Source organism: Leucopleurus acutus, assembly GCF_964270905.1.
Source record: "Leucopleurus acutus genome assembly, chromosome: 16".
NCBI lineage: Eukaryota > Metazoa > Chordata > Mammalia > Artiodactyla > Delphinidae > Leucopleurus > Leucopleurus acutus.
In genome coordinates this window covers 30677727-30693902 of record NC_139158.1, presented here as the reverse complement: position 1 = coordinate 30693902, position 16176 = coordinate 30677727, and the positions used below count along the sequence as shown (strand labels likewise).

At 42.1% G+C, this 16176-nt stretch overlaps 1 protein-coding gene across 1 annotated transcript in view; it reads right to left on the bottom strand.

Annotated features, from left to right (window-relative positions):
- The window catches only part of GRIN2A (glutamate ionotropic receptor NMDA type subunit 2A), a gene marked incomplete at both ends in the record, with an annotated part of 364935 nt that overhangs the window by 105039 nt on the left and 243720 nt on the right, over positions 1-16176 (bottom strand). Inside the window, one exon of the mRNA XM_082857451.1 lies at positions 11355-11469. Within this exon, the coding sequence (XP_082713577.1) occupies positions 11355-11469 (115 nt within the window). The remainder of the gene's footprint in view (positions 1-11354; positions 11470-16176) is intronic.

The window sequence follows — 16176 nt, the reverse complement described above, 5'->3', positions numbered from 1 at the left end:
ACAAAGATGCGAGAGGCTGATTATACGGCAGACTTTCATGCAACTCAGTAGAATGTTTTGGGCTAAGATCAGGAAGAGATGCCTGGTTCAGTGGAGAATCTCGTACCTCTAACAGCCCATCTTGCAAATACTGAGAGCATGTCCACCATGCAGGGATGGGGGCTCCCAAGGTAGGTTTTCATAATTAAAGCGATCACAACCTTCACTATCAATATACAAAGAACCCCCAGCTCTACCATATGGTGTTGTCAAAATAAAATTGACTTTATCATCTGACAGACCTGAGCTGGAATCTAGAAGTTGCCACTTACTTGCTTCTGTAACCTTGGGCCAGTCATCAATCTTCTCAGAGCCTCATTTTCTTTATATATAAACTGGGGAAGGTATGATAGTACTCATGTCAATATCTGTTTAAAAGGGGTCAAAGTAATGAATATAAAGCCCCTAGGCTATAACCAGGACGCAGAAATTATTATGTTTTATTATTAATTATTTTTAAAATGTGGGGAAATATATCAAGGTATCAGATAGCCAATTTTCTCGTCTTCAGCATCTAGAAAGCACAGTAAGTCTTTCACAGTTTAGAGATCAACACTCAGAATATTCAATCTTTTTCTATCTGCCTTTCTCTCTGGCCCAACCCAGGCTCCAAAGCCAAGAAAAACAGCGTAGTGGGAAGTGCAGCTTCTGCTGCCAATAGCACAGATGAGAAAACCAAGCTGCAGCTACAGAAGGCAGCCTGACACAGCCACTTGTAGCCAGAAGCAGACTGCTGGGGTAGAGTACTCTTCACTGTTCTGCCTCTTTTCTTACAGACAAATGTCATTCCTGTCCGCACCATCAGCATGTAAATGAGGGAAATAACAAACATGACAGACACAATGCTAAGAAAGTAGAGAGCAGGTCCAGACAGCAAATCATGGAGGTCTGGTGGTTGTAGGTGGGTGGGAAGCAATCCAGCTACAGCTAGCTAACTGGATAAATTGTGAAATGAGGAACAAATAATAAGGGGCCTCAAATGTTTGTGATTCAGTTAATAAAATGGGCCAAATGATCTTCACCCTTTAGATAACTCTTCTTCATCCTTTAGGACTCAGGACATATGTTAGTTCTTTCGAGGAAGCCTTTTCTCATCCCTTTCCTAATACCCAGGCTGGGTAGGTGTCCTGCAGTGCCCTGGGCTTACCTCTACTATTAACACCCATCTATGTTGCAATTGAAAGTTCATTTCTCTGTCTCTCCCACTAGACTGTGACCTTCCTGAGGGTAGGGACACTGTATTATTCATTTTGGCTTCACCCACACCTACCCCCAGCCTGGCACAGAGTAGGTACATGGCAAACAGATCAGCAGTGGGTAATTGGGGGGGGCATCGAGAGTGGCTGACCAGGTGGATGGATGAAAGTTGGTTGGTCAGATGGGTTGATGGATGGATAGACGGACGGATGGTTTATTATATAGATGACTGATCACTAGATGATTGGCTGGGTGGACAGATAAATAAACATATAGATCAATCACATGGGACATTCGTTGTTAATAATTAATGTATCCTAAAGAGTAAGATTTAAGTCTACAAAAAGGGCTAGGTATTGTCATTCATTCCCTCCAAGGAAGATAATATTCACAAGAATCTCTAGGTCCTTTATGAAAATTCCCATCATCCATCCTAGAAACTGTGTCAAGTGGCGGAATGAGCACCAGACTGGGAGACTCACAAGACCTAAATTTGAATATTTTCTCAGCTATTGAAAAAATGTCACTGAATATCTCCAGGTCTTCCCTACTCAACAATCAGAGAATACCACCTACATCATAGGGTTATCACTGTAGCTGAAGTGAAATAATAAATATAAAGCCAATGTTGTAAGGTTTGGCTTATAGTAGGTGCTCAACAAATGCTTACCATTTATTTGCCTTATATTCAGAGGATGTCTAAATTCAATCCCCTTACTCTACTCACTTTCAAAATTATTTTAGAAATTTTGTATCTTTTCCCCAAAAGAAAGCTTGCTTGGAGCACCGATATACCAATCAGATAAAGCTTTACCATCTCTGGCTATAGCTGGATCTTGTCTCATTAATCTCTATCCAGTCAGAGACCCCTGTGGCACTGTGAAAGAAGCTAGCATTCCAGGGAACATAGTTAGAAAAAAAAACTTTCTCCTAGATAATGGAGGAAGTCTATTCTATGTTCTGCAGCATTGAGACTAAAGCCTGGTGTTCATCCTCTCATTCTCTCCTTTCCTCCCTTCCTCCCTCCCTCTCTTTCCCCTCTATCACAGGAGCTCAGGGCTTTGCATTCACTTACAACACAGAAGAGTTGATGACCCAGTCAGAAAAAAAAAAATGGTTTTCATCTGTCTGTTCAGGAGTTTCTAGAAATACTTCCAACTGAGAGGCTCTTTGAATAATTTACTCATCTGAGATCATTTCAATAATCTATTCACTCATTTTCATAATTGATGGCAAGGCAAGCTGTCAAGGGTACAGCTTTTGTCTTACATTTATACCATCTGTCAGCTTAATTATGCCCCTTCACTCTCAGACAGCTTCCTTATCAAACTGGGTTTGTGAGTTGGGTAGAGATGGATACTCCAGATGACACACTGGTTGATTTTGGTTCTATTGTAATACTGTTTATGTTCAAATTCTGCCTTCACCATTATATGACCTTGGGCAAGTCATTCATTCCATGCAGCTTTCATGTTCTCTCCCATAATATGGAGCTCTAATGATAACTGGAGCTGGCATTTACTGATCATCTACTATGTGCCAGTCAGTGTTCTAAGCACTTGACATAATATTTTGTTTAATTTTCCCAACAACCCTATGAGGTAAGTACTATCATTACCTCCCTTTTATATATGAGAAAGTGCAGAGAATATTGTGATATTTAAGTGAGATAATGTATTGAAAACACTCTGCTTGGTGTCTGGCATATAACAGGAGCGTAACAAATGACAGCTGCTGCCATCATGACCCCCCGTCAATCAACAGAACCATCATCATCATTGCCATCAATCATCTTTGTCATCAACATTCCCATCAAGGCATGTTCCCATAGAGATGTCTTTTCTATGAACTGCTCTTTTTTAAATTTCAGAAATCTATAAAACTATTAGCAGACTATTGCCTTGCAGAAAAGCATGGTTCAATTGCTGTTCTTTTTGGAGTTAGGCTTATATTACAACTGCAAGAAAGAAAGGAATGAAGGAAGGAAGGAAGGGAGGGAGGGAAGAAGAAAGGAGGGAGGGAGGGAGGGAGGGAGGAAGGAAGGAGGGAGGGAGGGAGGGAGGGAGGAAGGAAGGAAGGAAGGAAGGAAGGAAGGAAGGAAGGAAGGAAGGAAGGAAGGAAGGAAAGAAAGAAGGAAGGAAGGAAAGAAAGAAATAGAACCATGCAAGACAGAAACAGATACACACACACACACACACACACACACACACACACACACACACACACACACACACACGGAGGTGGCATTACTCATTTCAGTTTGATGTGTTCATTTGCTATAGACCTATTGTACTTTCCCCACTGTGACCTAACAAATTGTACCGTGTAGGTATTTAAAACAGTCACCATGCATGACTCTAGGGAAGTCAGAGGATAATTTTAAATCTTTTGTAATGGCTTAATTTTCCCTCTCTGTGGCTTACATCATCTGAGAAACTTAATGATCATTATATAAGGAAACAAATTAAATTTCACACAGCTTCTGCTAAGGCGGTGATATTACCAAACCCATTTTACAAAAGGCCACTTGATTTTAGCTGTGGGTTTTGGAGAATAAAGGAAACAGAGAAAGGGAAAGAGGGGGAGAGGAAGGGATGAGAGATGAACCATGTCATTTACAGGCATGACAAATTTCTTCTGGAATTGCTCAGTCCAGAAATGCCTAAACACAAACCCATGCCTAAAAAAAATTTTTTAAAAATCTTTCTGACTTCTCTCTTTCACAAATCTCTCAGCAAATCATACAGTCAGTGCCATGTGCTTTCAGTTCTGTTGCTGAAATTTCTCAGATGCCATTGCCACTGTTCTTGTTCACACCTACATTCCCTTCAACCTGAGCTACTTAAATAGTCCCTTAGAAAATTTCCCCAAGATCCATGCCAATCACCATTTTATTTTTGAAGAAGTAGTTTAGTTTTTATCTAAGAGAACAGGCGATGGGGTTCTTATCCTGGCTTTGCAACTTATTAGCTCTGTCATCTTGAGCAAGTTATTGAATTTCTCTGGGCCTTATTTATCCCTTTCATATGTAAAAGAGGGTAACAGTAGTATCTGCATCACAGTGTTCATGTGAGCATTAGATAAGTTTATATATTTGAACGCTTAGCACCCTGCATGGTGTATCATCAATACTAAACGAGTATTAGCTATTACTATTATTATTTTTATGCTGTTCTCCCATCTCAAGGTCTTCAACAGTACCCCAAAGGTGACTGAATAAAATCCCACAGTGTATAATTCAAACTCCAGTATGGTCCTTCACTCCCATATTTTCCCTTTAAACAATCTGCTTTTGTCTTCTATTGCCATGTAACAAATGGCCTCAAACACAGCCACTTGAAACAATGCTCCCTTATGACCTCACAGTTCTGTAGGTCAGAAGGCCAGCGGGGCTCAGCTGGGTTCTCTGCTCAGGGTCACATGAGGCCAAAACCAAGCTGTCACTCAGCTGGGCTCATAGCTGCAGGATCTGGGAAGAATCCACTTGCAGACTCATTCGGGTTGTTGGCAGAGTTCAGTTCCTGGAGGTTGTAGGACTGAAGCCCTTGTTTCCTTGCTGGCTGTTGGCCAGAGACTAAACTCATCTCCTAGTGGCCACCTGCTTCCTTGTCATGTGGCCCTCTCAATCCTCAAATCCAGCAGTCAGACAATTCCTGCTTATGCTCAAATCTCTCTGACTTCCTCTTCTGCTATTAGTTTCAGAAAACTCTCTACTTTTAAAAGGCCCACGTGTAGAGAACAAACCTATGGACATCAAGGGGGGAAAGGGGGGGTGGGATGAATTGGGAGATTGGGATTGACATATATACACTGGCTAATATGTATAAAATAGATAACTAATGAGAACCTGCTATACAGCACAGGGAACTCTACTTCACTTTGTTGTACAGTAGAAACGAACACAATATTGTAAAACAACTATACACCCCCCACCAAAAAAAGGCCCATGTGATTAGGTTAGGCCCAGCCTGACAACACTCCTTTTGATTAACTCAAAGTCCACTGAAAAACTCCTTTTGCTCTCTAACGTAACAATCACAGAAGGCATATCTCGTCATATTCACAGGTCATCCTCCTAGAAGAGAGGATTATAGAAGAGTGAGGGTCATTGGGGATCATTCTTAGAATTCTGCCTACCATACAAGCTATGTTTCAGACACATTGAACTCTTTCTCAAATGAGCCTTGAGCACGCTTGCCTATGGACTTTGGCTTTCAATGGTCCTTCTGCATGGAATGGCCTCCCCACACATGTTCAGAAGGTCTCATCTGAGACCCTGCTCAAATTAGAAGTCCTCTGTATAGATGCCCTTGATCAGCCAGCCTACATGTAATATATCCCTTCTCCAAACATCATAGACTTTTATCAGAGCATCTTCTGTGGCACATTTCATACTGTCTTGCAATTACGAGCATCTCCTCATGCCCTATGACACTCTAAGGCAGGTACATGTCTCATTGCAACCCTCAACAATGGCTTGCACATAGTAGGTACTCAGGAAATTTTGCTTGACAGAATAAAAGTGTGAATAAATAAGGGTTATATACCCCAAATTCAACCATCTCTGCTTAAGGGGGACAGATTTAACTAAAATACCAGTTATTTAATAACTCAATATTTGTTGAGGACACACCAGGTGATAGGAACTATACTACATCCATAAACATTTCACTTGGCACTGTTACTGTCTCATTCAGCAGAGATTACTCTAGGTGCTACAGGACTCCAATTTCCTTATTTCCTTTTCTCCTGTACCACTGCTCTTTAGCATTGCTACTAAGCTGTGTATTCCAAAGGAAGAAAGAGGGACAAAGACAGGAAGCAGGAAATCTTGATAGCCAGGATGACCTAGATGAAACCATTTTTTCAAGATAACGAAGAGTAAATCCATGTCCTAAAGCAGTAGTTCTATATCTTTAATGGGCATTGCTAGGGGAGCTTATGAAAAAGCAGAATCAGAAATGATTATTCTGTAGGTTTGAGGTAGTGCTAGTACCGCAAAAGCCTTAGCACCTTTACATCTTTCCCATGGTTACTCTGATATGGGTAGCCCACAGGACCACACATGTAAAATGACCACAATAAAAGCTGTTCCTCATCTGGGGAAGTTCGTGAAAAAAAATCCTTTCATTCTCGTATCCATTCTATAAATATTTATTGAGTCACAGCTATTGAGCACCAGAGATATAGTGGTAAAGGAAAAAGTGAAAACCTGAAAACAGACAGTATTCTCTCAGTGCTAGTCATAGCCAGAATTCATGGCTTCATCAATGCACTGCCATCGTTTTTCTAAGCAAAGCAAGCACATAGTAGAAGCCATAATATATTTCTGGCTGCTTGTAGGACGTAAAAACAATGCACTTCAGTTTTAGCAATTCGCACAATTGTTCTATCAGTTGTAACTTACTGGTGTCCTCTCAATTATAATTTTCCTCCATGATTTTCTTTAACATAATCATTGGAGTATGTGTACGCAGATGCCAAGTATAATGTTTGCATAAATATTTCCATCTTTTAGCAGGATGAACCTTTTGGCAGATAACTGATACCATACACACACACATACACACAAGCAAACACACACACTAGAAATCTTCTGCACATGAGTTCTTGAGACTCACCAAGCCATCTAGGTTAAATGTGGTGGGAAAGTGATGGAGGGGGAGTTAAAATCCAATGATTTAGAAGGGAGGGAGTTATGACATTCTCTAATTAGAGACCCCACCATGGGAAAACTGCACCCCATGCATACACCATTGTGGATGAAAGCCTCGATAGATCTGGTAACACACTGATATGCCACAGCCAGAACTGGGGATCAATCTTAGCTTTTTCTAAGATCTCCTTTATCGTATCTGTACTAGGAGTTCTTTAACTGGCATCTGCTTCATTATGCACAAGACACAGGAACAGGGTACAACCCCTTCTTCAGTGAGCCAGATTGGAAGGTGGAACTTCTATAGAACAAAAGAGACGGCCTGTGCGACGTGATAAATGCTTATACCCCAAGTTCCAGCTGGTTGGGTTTGAGTGAAATCTGCTGCATCCAGTGAGAATAAGGAGGTGGGTGTCACTCTAAGGACAGGAGGAACTCCCTTAATTTCTCCTCTAAAATATTCCTTTCCCACCAGCTGTAATTCAGTACGATGTAGGAATTAGGAATGCAGCCTGTGGTCAGGCAGTCCTCCATTCACATCCTGCTTCTAGCACATGCAGGATCTGAGGCAGGTCCCTGGCTTCTCTGAACCGGAATTTCCATTTATGAGGCAAGGATAAGAATACCTACTGTAGATGAGTTGTTGAAATGCCTAAATGAGCTCATGGACATAAAACTCTCAGCATAGTGCTTGGTATAGAGTAGCTCTTAGTAAATGGTGATTGAAGTCAGCATTACCAGCAGATTGTATAGAGGCCCTTCTAGGCATTAGAAATAGCACCTTGTGGGCTTCCCTGGTGGCACAGTGGTTGAGAGTCCGCCTGCCGACGCAGGGGACACGGGTTCGTGCCCCGGTCCGGGAGGATCCCACATGCCGCGGAGCGGCTGGGTCCGTGAGCCATGGCCGCTAAGCCTGCGCGTCCGGAGCCTGTGCTCTGCAACGGGAGAGGCCGCAGCAGTGAGAGGCCCGCGTACCGCCAAAAAAAAAAAAAAAAGAAAAAGAAAAAGAAATAGCACCTTGTGGTACAGCCAAAGAAACATGTGGAGGGAACAGACCTTTCTCTGATGCGGCTCACAGTCCAAGTGAAGATGAACATGCAAGCAAATAATTAGAACACAAGCTGCTAACACTCTTAGGAGTTAGTATACAGGTTTGTACAAAGTGGAGAGGACACGGCCTGATTTGGATTATCCAGATGTAGAATCAATGGAAGGGGTGCCCTTGGCAAAAAGAGGAAAGTGTTCAAAGAGACAGGAACTGAGACAGAGAATGAGCAGATGACAAGTGACTATGAGGGCTTGGAGGATATTGGGAGGATAAGAATGAAGCTTTCTTTGCTGGGACACAGGAGAATAACCATATTTGAGAGAAGAAGATGGTGACTTTGGCTTTGGACAAGATGAAGTGGAGGTCTATGGGCTGTCTGTGTAAGGGAGTCCTGGTGCCAAGTCTGGAGATCAGGAGATCTGGGCTGGAGAGAGGGATCTGGGAGTCATCACAGTGTGGAAAGCAACTGAGATCAAGGGCACCAAAGAGAATGCAAACAGAGTGGTGAGAATAAAGAGGGAAGCAGACACATCAGAGAGACGGGAATGGGGCCCTTCATTCAGGAAGACGTAATGATGGGTCTCCCTTTTGTCTTCTGGGGCATCTCTACCATCTTTAATTAGAGCTTCTCTAGAAGAGAAGAGGGTTGTTTTACTTTAATATTTATGATTTTTGTCCCATTCATGCTTGAAGTCAAAACTGCTTTAAAAACCTTTCTTTAAATCTCTCTCCCTCCCCCTCTCTCTTTCTCCCTCTTTCTTTCTCTCTAAATATATATGCTTTTTAAAACTAGTCTGTATGTATGTTATATGCATGTGCATATACACACATACTTTTTTCATTTTAGACTGGTGTAACCCTAAAATGGTAAATAGAATTATTCCCAAAGCATTTTTTCAAGTAGTTAATAAGATGATTCACCATGGAGAGATCCAATCTTTTACTCAATGTCCCCACCCTCGTGAAGACTTACCCATTTGACCAAGTCAAGTCCACCCCTCTCTCCCCAGACATGGCTCAGTAATGAGCTACTTGAGGAGAGGGGTGGTATCCCATTCATCCTTGCCTCACTCTGGTGCAGATGGAATGTTGGCCATAGAGTTGGCCCACAGAGGGTGTTTATTGTATTGGGCTGGGCTGCCAATTGGCTTGTAACCAGGGTATTATTTTCAAGCATCTCTGGGAAGGCTTGGACCCACTAAGCTCTAATGCAGAGCAAAGCCATCGAAAAAAAAAGGAGAGGCAGGGGGCATGGAAGTCCCAATTTACAAGAGGGAAGTCTGCTCAGACCTGAGTTCTATGTCTGCTGAACACAAGCAGGCACTGTGCACAGCACTGGATTAATCCACGCCAGCTGCACACAAAGGCCCAGCAGAAAGCAAATGTCCCTCTAAGGGCTTGTCGTGTTTTCCAAGACACCCTCATTACATGCTGCTTCTAGTGACTCCACTGAGTGACCTCAGAGATGAAAAGAAATCTCCCGAGTCCCAGAATAACAGCTCCCTCCTTCTGCAGACCTTCCCCTCTGCTGACCGGCTGTGCCAGCATGTGCTGCTGGGGGACGGCTTTAAGGATAACATGACTGGTATTTACCTGCTCCATTGGCTTCCTCTTTCTTCGAGACAGAAGCACAAGGAGTTATTTCTGAATCACTGGTTCCCCTGAGCGCTGAGAGAATAGACCAACTACAGGAAGCATTTGTACATTCTAAGCTCAACTCCGCAGCAATTCCCGGAGCTGCCTTTTTGGGAAATTGCTATATTTCAACAGAAATTTGAAGGAGGACACACAATATATTAAAAGGGTATTTTCTGTATGTGGAAATGAAGCCTATCAAGGGCGCCTTCTTTTATGCAATGTTATCACCTGCACTACAGTGGCCTCCCTGTAAACAGGCTCCCTGGCAAATGAGGTACGTCCAAAGGCAGCACAGAGAATCCACAGGTGTGAGCCAAGCCTGACCCAGGACTGGTTAAATCCAACCAACGAGAATGATTTTACAGTTCCAAAAGTGATCCTCAAACTGTGTAACTTCAAAAGGTTGAAAAATAACTCCAAAATGGAATAACAAAAGGCAGAAAGGCTCAAGTTCTCTACCTCTTATTATGGACAAGAAAAAAATAACTTGCATTTTGACTTTCCATTTGCAAGAGGAGAGAGAAGCCAGAATTTGAAGGATGAATAAAAGAAAGTAAGGATACAGGGAAGCATTACAGGAAAGAAAAAAAAAAAAAAGCATGTTCAAAGTCCCAGATACATAAAGGAACCAGCTCAGACATGGAGATGTGAGCCACTTAGGACAGTGGGCTGCAGGGTCTACCAGAGGGAAGAGCAGAGGTAACACCCGGGGACAGAATCCAGTGCTTTCCTCAAGCATCACAAAAGTGCACAAAATCCCAACCCATCCCTCTCCACACACACGCCAGCGTCTAAGTTCCATGAATCAGAAATTGTTGTTTTGTCTCTCCTGTTCACTGATAGATTCCAAGCATCAAGAATAGTGCCTGGCACATCGCAGGCACTGAATAAACATTTGTGGAATGAATCAATAAACGAAGTCCTCACTCAGAGCTTGGGTGTACCGCCTAAAGCAAAACTCAAGTAAGCGTTCAATAAACAATGGCTATTGTTGTCATAACTAGTACTTATGTCAGGGAGTTAAGTATGAAAACTCAGTAAACATTGGTAATTAATTGTGCAGGGAATCTCAATTTGAACAGTTTCAAAATATATCTTTTAATTTAGATACAATGGCATGCAATGAAACAAATCTTGTGTGATAGTCTGATGCATTTTGACAAATGTTCAGGACAAGGAATATTGCCATAACTCTAGAAAGTCCCCTGTGCCGCACCTCAGATGAGCTTTTCCTGAACATTGATTTTTTATAGTTATTATATATGTTCTAGAAAATGTGCTTTACAAGAAATACAACCCTCTCCAATCCATGATTTGCAGAAGCGATACATTTAAGTTTTGGAAATGAGTTGATTCAAAGCAAAAGACTAAGTACATGAAAATACAAGGGGTTCATTCATAGGGCAAAATGTGTGAATATCGTACCCCATTATGAGGTTTAGGCAAACTGGTGTGATCATTGCCAGAGAGTGAACACTTGCTACTGCAATGATGTGAACCAAACTTCACTGCTTTTAAATTACCTTAAGACTTTCAAGGACACTACCTACTCAGATTTGAGAACCCAACACAACGAACAGCACACAACTGCCACAGTTCACCCAGGGAAAGCACCTCCACTTTACAGTATCTGTCTGCCTTGTTCCATCAGGGGTCATGGAATGACATGTGGAGCTGCTCAGAGGGAAATACTTTGGGAAAAGGAGTAGTTTGAGCTCCCTTGCTGCCCACCCCTTTCCTGCCTCCCCCGTATTCGGCACACAGAAGGATGCTCACCTTTTCCCATTCGCGGTCCTTGTTCAGCACGATGACCACCAGCCTGGGGTGCACCTGATAGCCTTCCTCAGTGAAGGACAAGTCTTTGCCATCCCATGTCACATTGACCATAAATCTAGAGAGAGGAAGAGAAAAACAACTGTTTAGGGAAGAATTAAAGAGGTTTCACACAAATAAGTGGATGCCACCATCAGCATAAAACTGAGAAGGTGTGAACTCATCACAAGGAGCGTCTTATCTGTGGAAGCATCAGTACCCACACAGGCTCTGCTAACTTCCAGGCATTCTTTTTCATGAGCCTGTAATCAATCCCAGAATCCCCAATCCTGTACAGGCATTAGTAATTTATTGCAGAAAGCACAGGGGATAGAACATATTTGTCCTGCCAGACTATAGACTTTTGTTCAAATGATCTTCTTACAGGAGGATCTGAAAGCATGTTTTAACAAGCTTCCCTAAGGGAAACTGCTTGCTCATAAACCACATGGTGTACAACGTCAAAGACATGATATCCCATTCATTCATTATTCATTCAACTAATATTTATCAAATATTTGCTACATGTCAGGACTCAGCTAGTTGGTTGGCAATAAAGAAGAAACAGACATGATCTCTGTCCTCTTAAAGCTTATAGTCTAAGGGAGAGGACAGGTATTAATTGGTTAATCACTTAACTATGAAAAGTGCTACAATAGAGGGGGCGGGGTGTGCTATGTGAAAGTGAAACAGGGGTCAGGCAAGGCTTCTATAAGGAAGTGCAGCTTGACCTGAAGGATGACTCAGCATTAACTAGATCAGAAAAGATGTAAGCACATTCCAGGCAAAGGCGACAGCATGTACAAAGGTCCTGTGGTAGTGTTTATGAAGGGCTGAGTGCAAACCAGTGAGGCCAAAGCAGAGAGAGACAGGGAATTGGGGATGTGGTGTGGGTGAGAAGGTAAATAGGGGCAGACAGTGCAAAGCTTTTCAGGCCATGTTGAGGAGTTTTATCTTCATTTTAAAACAATAGAAAGACATTGAAGACTTTAATCAAGGAGGTGATATAATCAGACTTTTCTTGTATCAGTATAATATGACTTAAATGTTGTGTACAGAATAGGTTTGCGGGGGACCACAGTAGGTAGAGGGGGGCTGGTCACAGTGCTCTTATTATTCAGGTGAGAGATGGTGTTGGCTTTGGTCCCATTGTGGCCCCAAAAGAGGAGGAGAAGGAAGAGTAGCAGCAGCAACACAAGTGGAGAAATACTGAGCAGGTATTCAGTGATGGGTTAGACATGAGGGTGGGGGAGAGAGAGGCGTCAAGGATGGCTCCTCGATGTCTGCCCTATACAACAACTGTGCAGTTGTCTTCGTCACAAGTGATGTCTGTCTGTTTACAATACTCTTATCTCTACCTCCCACACTCCCGCCTCAAACCACCTCGCCTGTAGTCACACTCGGCTCTGATGCAGAGCAAGACAGAGCTCATTTCCCAGGATTTGGGAGGGAGGCTTCTCAGGGGTTCACATCTCCTTGCAGCATGAGAAAAATATGATGTTAAAGACGTCCAAGAAAACACATCACTTAGCAGACACTCAGTAAATACAGTATGGTGGTTAGAAGCATTCAGAGACTTCCCCAGAAAGACAGGGTACCTCAAAGTCATAGCATTTTTTTGCATTATATTCCTTTAACAACAAAAGTAGCTAAAGAAGTAAAATATTAAGGAAGAGGACTAGATTACAAAAATAATTCCAAAAAGAGAGACTGGCCTAACTGATCACATGTCTGCCCCTGGACAGCCACAGTGCAGAAGACCTGACTGTGTCCTATGGAGGAAGAATCAGGTCTCCAAGGACAAGGTTAAGAAATTGGGGAAAAGGCAAAGAACATTTTTGTGTATCCATTCAATGGACTGTTTTGAGTCCTTCAAAAATCATGTTTTTGAGACAAGTTAATGGCATGAAGCTAATGCTTGCTTCTTAATGTTAAACAAGCAGAAAAGAGGATAAAAATAGGGTTTGTCTATGCATGGAAGGATCCCAGGTACTTTCCATTTTCTTTTGTGTATCTTTGTATTCTCCAAATTTTCTGCAGATAGTTTTTATTTTTAACAAAATACTGTTTAAAAACAGAAAAATCAAACACTGCTATTCTAGAAGAAGCAAAGGGTAATCACGATTCTATTTGGCACATCTGAGGCATCGCTGATCATTTCCTAGGAAGATAATTTACCGATTCAATAACGATTTACTGAATGTCTATTGTGTGTCAGGCCTTACGGTGAGTCCCATAAATACAGAAATAAAAAACACAGTGCCTGTGGCCCCTCTTACATCCTCACAATTCAGTGACATAGACACATAAACAATGACAGTACATAGAAGGCCACTTGTGCGCCAATGCACAGTAAGAATAAGTCATGAGAATGTAGAGGAAGGGTCCCTAACGCAATCTCTGCAACGTAGGGAGGACTTCCTGGGAATCTGCAAGAGTAAAGGGGTTGAGGAGAGGTGGAGAAGAGCATTCAGAGCAGAGGAGTCATCTTAAACAAGGAAGAGGCAGCAAAGGAAGTGACACGCTAGGGGAAATAGCTTAGTACAGCTGACAGGCAGTGGGATTTGGCTGGAGAGCATCCCTTAAGCTAGATCATAAGGGACCTAAAGGTCTGGATTTTGTTCAGATGGCCATGAGGATCACAAAAGGTTTTAAGTAGAGGAGTGATTCACCGCATGGAGGAAACTTCAAGGCCAAGGGCAAAGACCCATGAAATGTCACGATGGAACACTGTCCATGGAATTTCAGCATAAAAGTTGCAGACGAAGCCCACCAGTGGACTTTACCTGGGCTGGCAGGAAATCTGTAACCAAGTCATTCTGTCTCTGCAGTCCAAAACTCATAGTTAGGCCTGCTGATTCATCGAGGGTTTTAGTTTGTTTGTTTGTTTGTTGTTTTTTACTGAATCCAATAAAAGCTCTCAAGCCAGGTTTTGATTATACAATAATTTGAAGTGAATAGAGTTCACGTTGGGTCGATCTAACACCCCAAATGTGGGTGAAACTGAAAAATTTAGTCCATTAGCAAGAGGTTTGAAAATATCCAATTTGATATGTGTTTGGAAACGGCAGACCAGAGGACGAACGCTTTGGGTTTGACTTGGACCCCTGGCCGGGGAGAGCCATTCACAGGGTTATGTGGTGTGAACCGATGTCACGGTCACCATTTTAATCTAGGAGCTAGCATGACCTGTTGAGCACCCAGTCTTCTTCTGATATGCCAGCTGAATCTACTTAAATCTCCCTCTTCTTTAATTCCCCATCTCTGTTTCCCCTGCTCATTTCCTTTTCTCCCATTTTGTAGTGAAATCAGATGGAGTTAGCAGGGACATTATCTAGATGCAATCCATCTTCTTCAGATTATATGGAAACGACTATATGGAAATTCTCACACTCCACATTGTTCTGTGTTCCTTTAAAAATCAGTATTCTGGACCAATGAGTGTACATACTCTATGTTAATATTGTCTATTTTCTTCCTTCCTTCCTTCCTTCCCTCCCTCCTTCCCTTCTTCCTTCCTTCCTTCTTTCTTTCTTTTCTTTCCTTCCTTCTTCCTTCCTTTCTTCTTTCCTTCTTTCTTCCTTCCTTCCTTCCTTCCTTCCTCCCTCCCTCCCTCCCTTCCTTCCCATTAAAAGTCTTCAGTCCCCTGGGAAGGAGAAAAATAAAAACCTCTAACAAGAATATTTGCTGAACAGTAATTTCATTATGAAGTTGGCAGGGAGCCATGACCTTCAATTCCCCCATCTAATTTCTAGGAAGGATGATCCGTATTTCCACAGGCTTTCTTCCCACTTAAAACTACTCCAGAGCAGAATTCTTTACCCAGGGAAAAACCATTATACACCCCACTGCTTGGTCCCCATTAACACCTGCTGGGCACTTGTATTAAACAGTAAAATCTTATCACTGTTTTGTTTATCTCTTGAAAATTGATTACAAAACTTTTAGTGACCAGATGAAATATCAGAAATTCTGGCTGCTGCTAAGCTTCGAATTACATCTTCGATGTTTCCACCAGGAGCAATAAACACATGAAGACATGCTGGCAAAACGTGGACATGGCGGAGGCTCTGATGGTTTGCAGAGGGTCCACTTCTGTGTTATTATCGTCCATTGATGGTGAAGTGTCAAGTTGTTGTTGTTTTTTTAATCAGTGAAATACATAACAGAAAATATGTAAATTATGTGATGCACATGTCTACAAATTTCCTTTGGTATCTACAGCCTCACGTGTATGAAGCTGAAGTCCAGGTGAAAGAAACATTTCTCTACGGCTTGCATTTTGTGCCCTGTGAAATGCTGGTGTATGGGGATCAGAAATAACACGGAAAAACAGGTGGACTGTTTTCCCTATATTATGACTGCAAAGAAATTGGGCCAGAATTATCAAGGTCTTTCTAGATCTGCTCTAATATGGTAGCCACCACCAACCGGTGGCTATGGAGTGCTTGAAGTGTGGTTAGTCTGAATAGAAATGTGCCGTAAGGGCACGACATATTGGATTTGGAAGACTTTGTATGAAAAAATAGTGTAAAAGATCTCATAAACAATTTTATATTCATTTAATGTTGAAAAAATTTAGACATTGTGGTCGCAGTAGGATACATTATTAAAATTAATTTCATCTTCTTTTTACTTGTTCACTGTGTGGCCAGATAATTTGAGATGATAAGTGACTACATTATGTTTCTACTGGACAGCTGTCCTGGACCATCTTTGGTGTTTCATCTTGTTTTTTAACCAGCAGATGGACGGTGTGCATCATGAAGGCAGGGACCTCTTATGC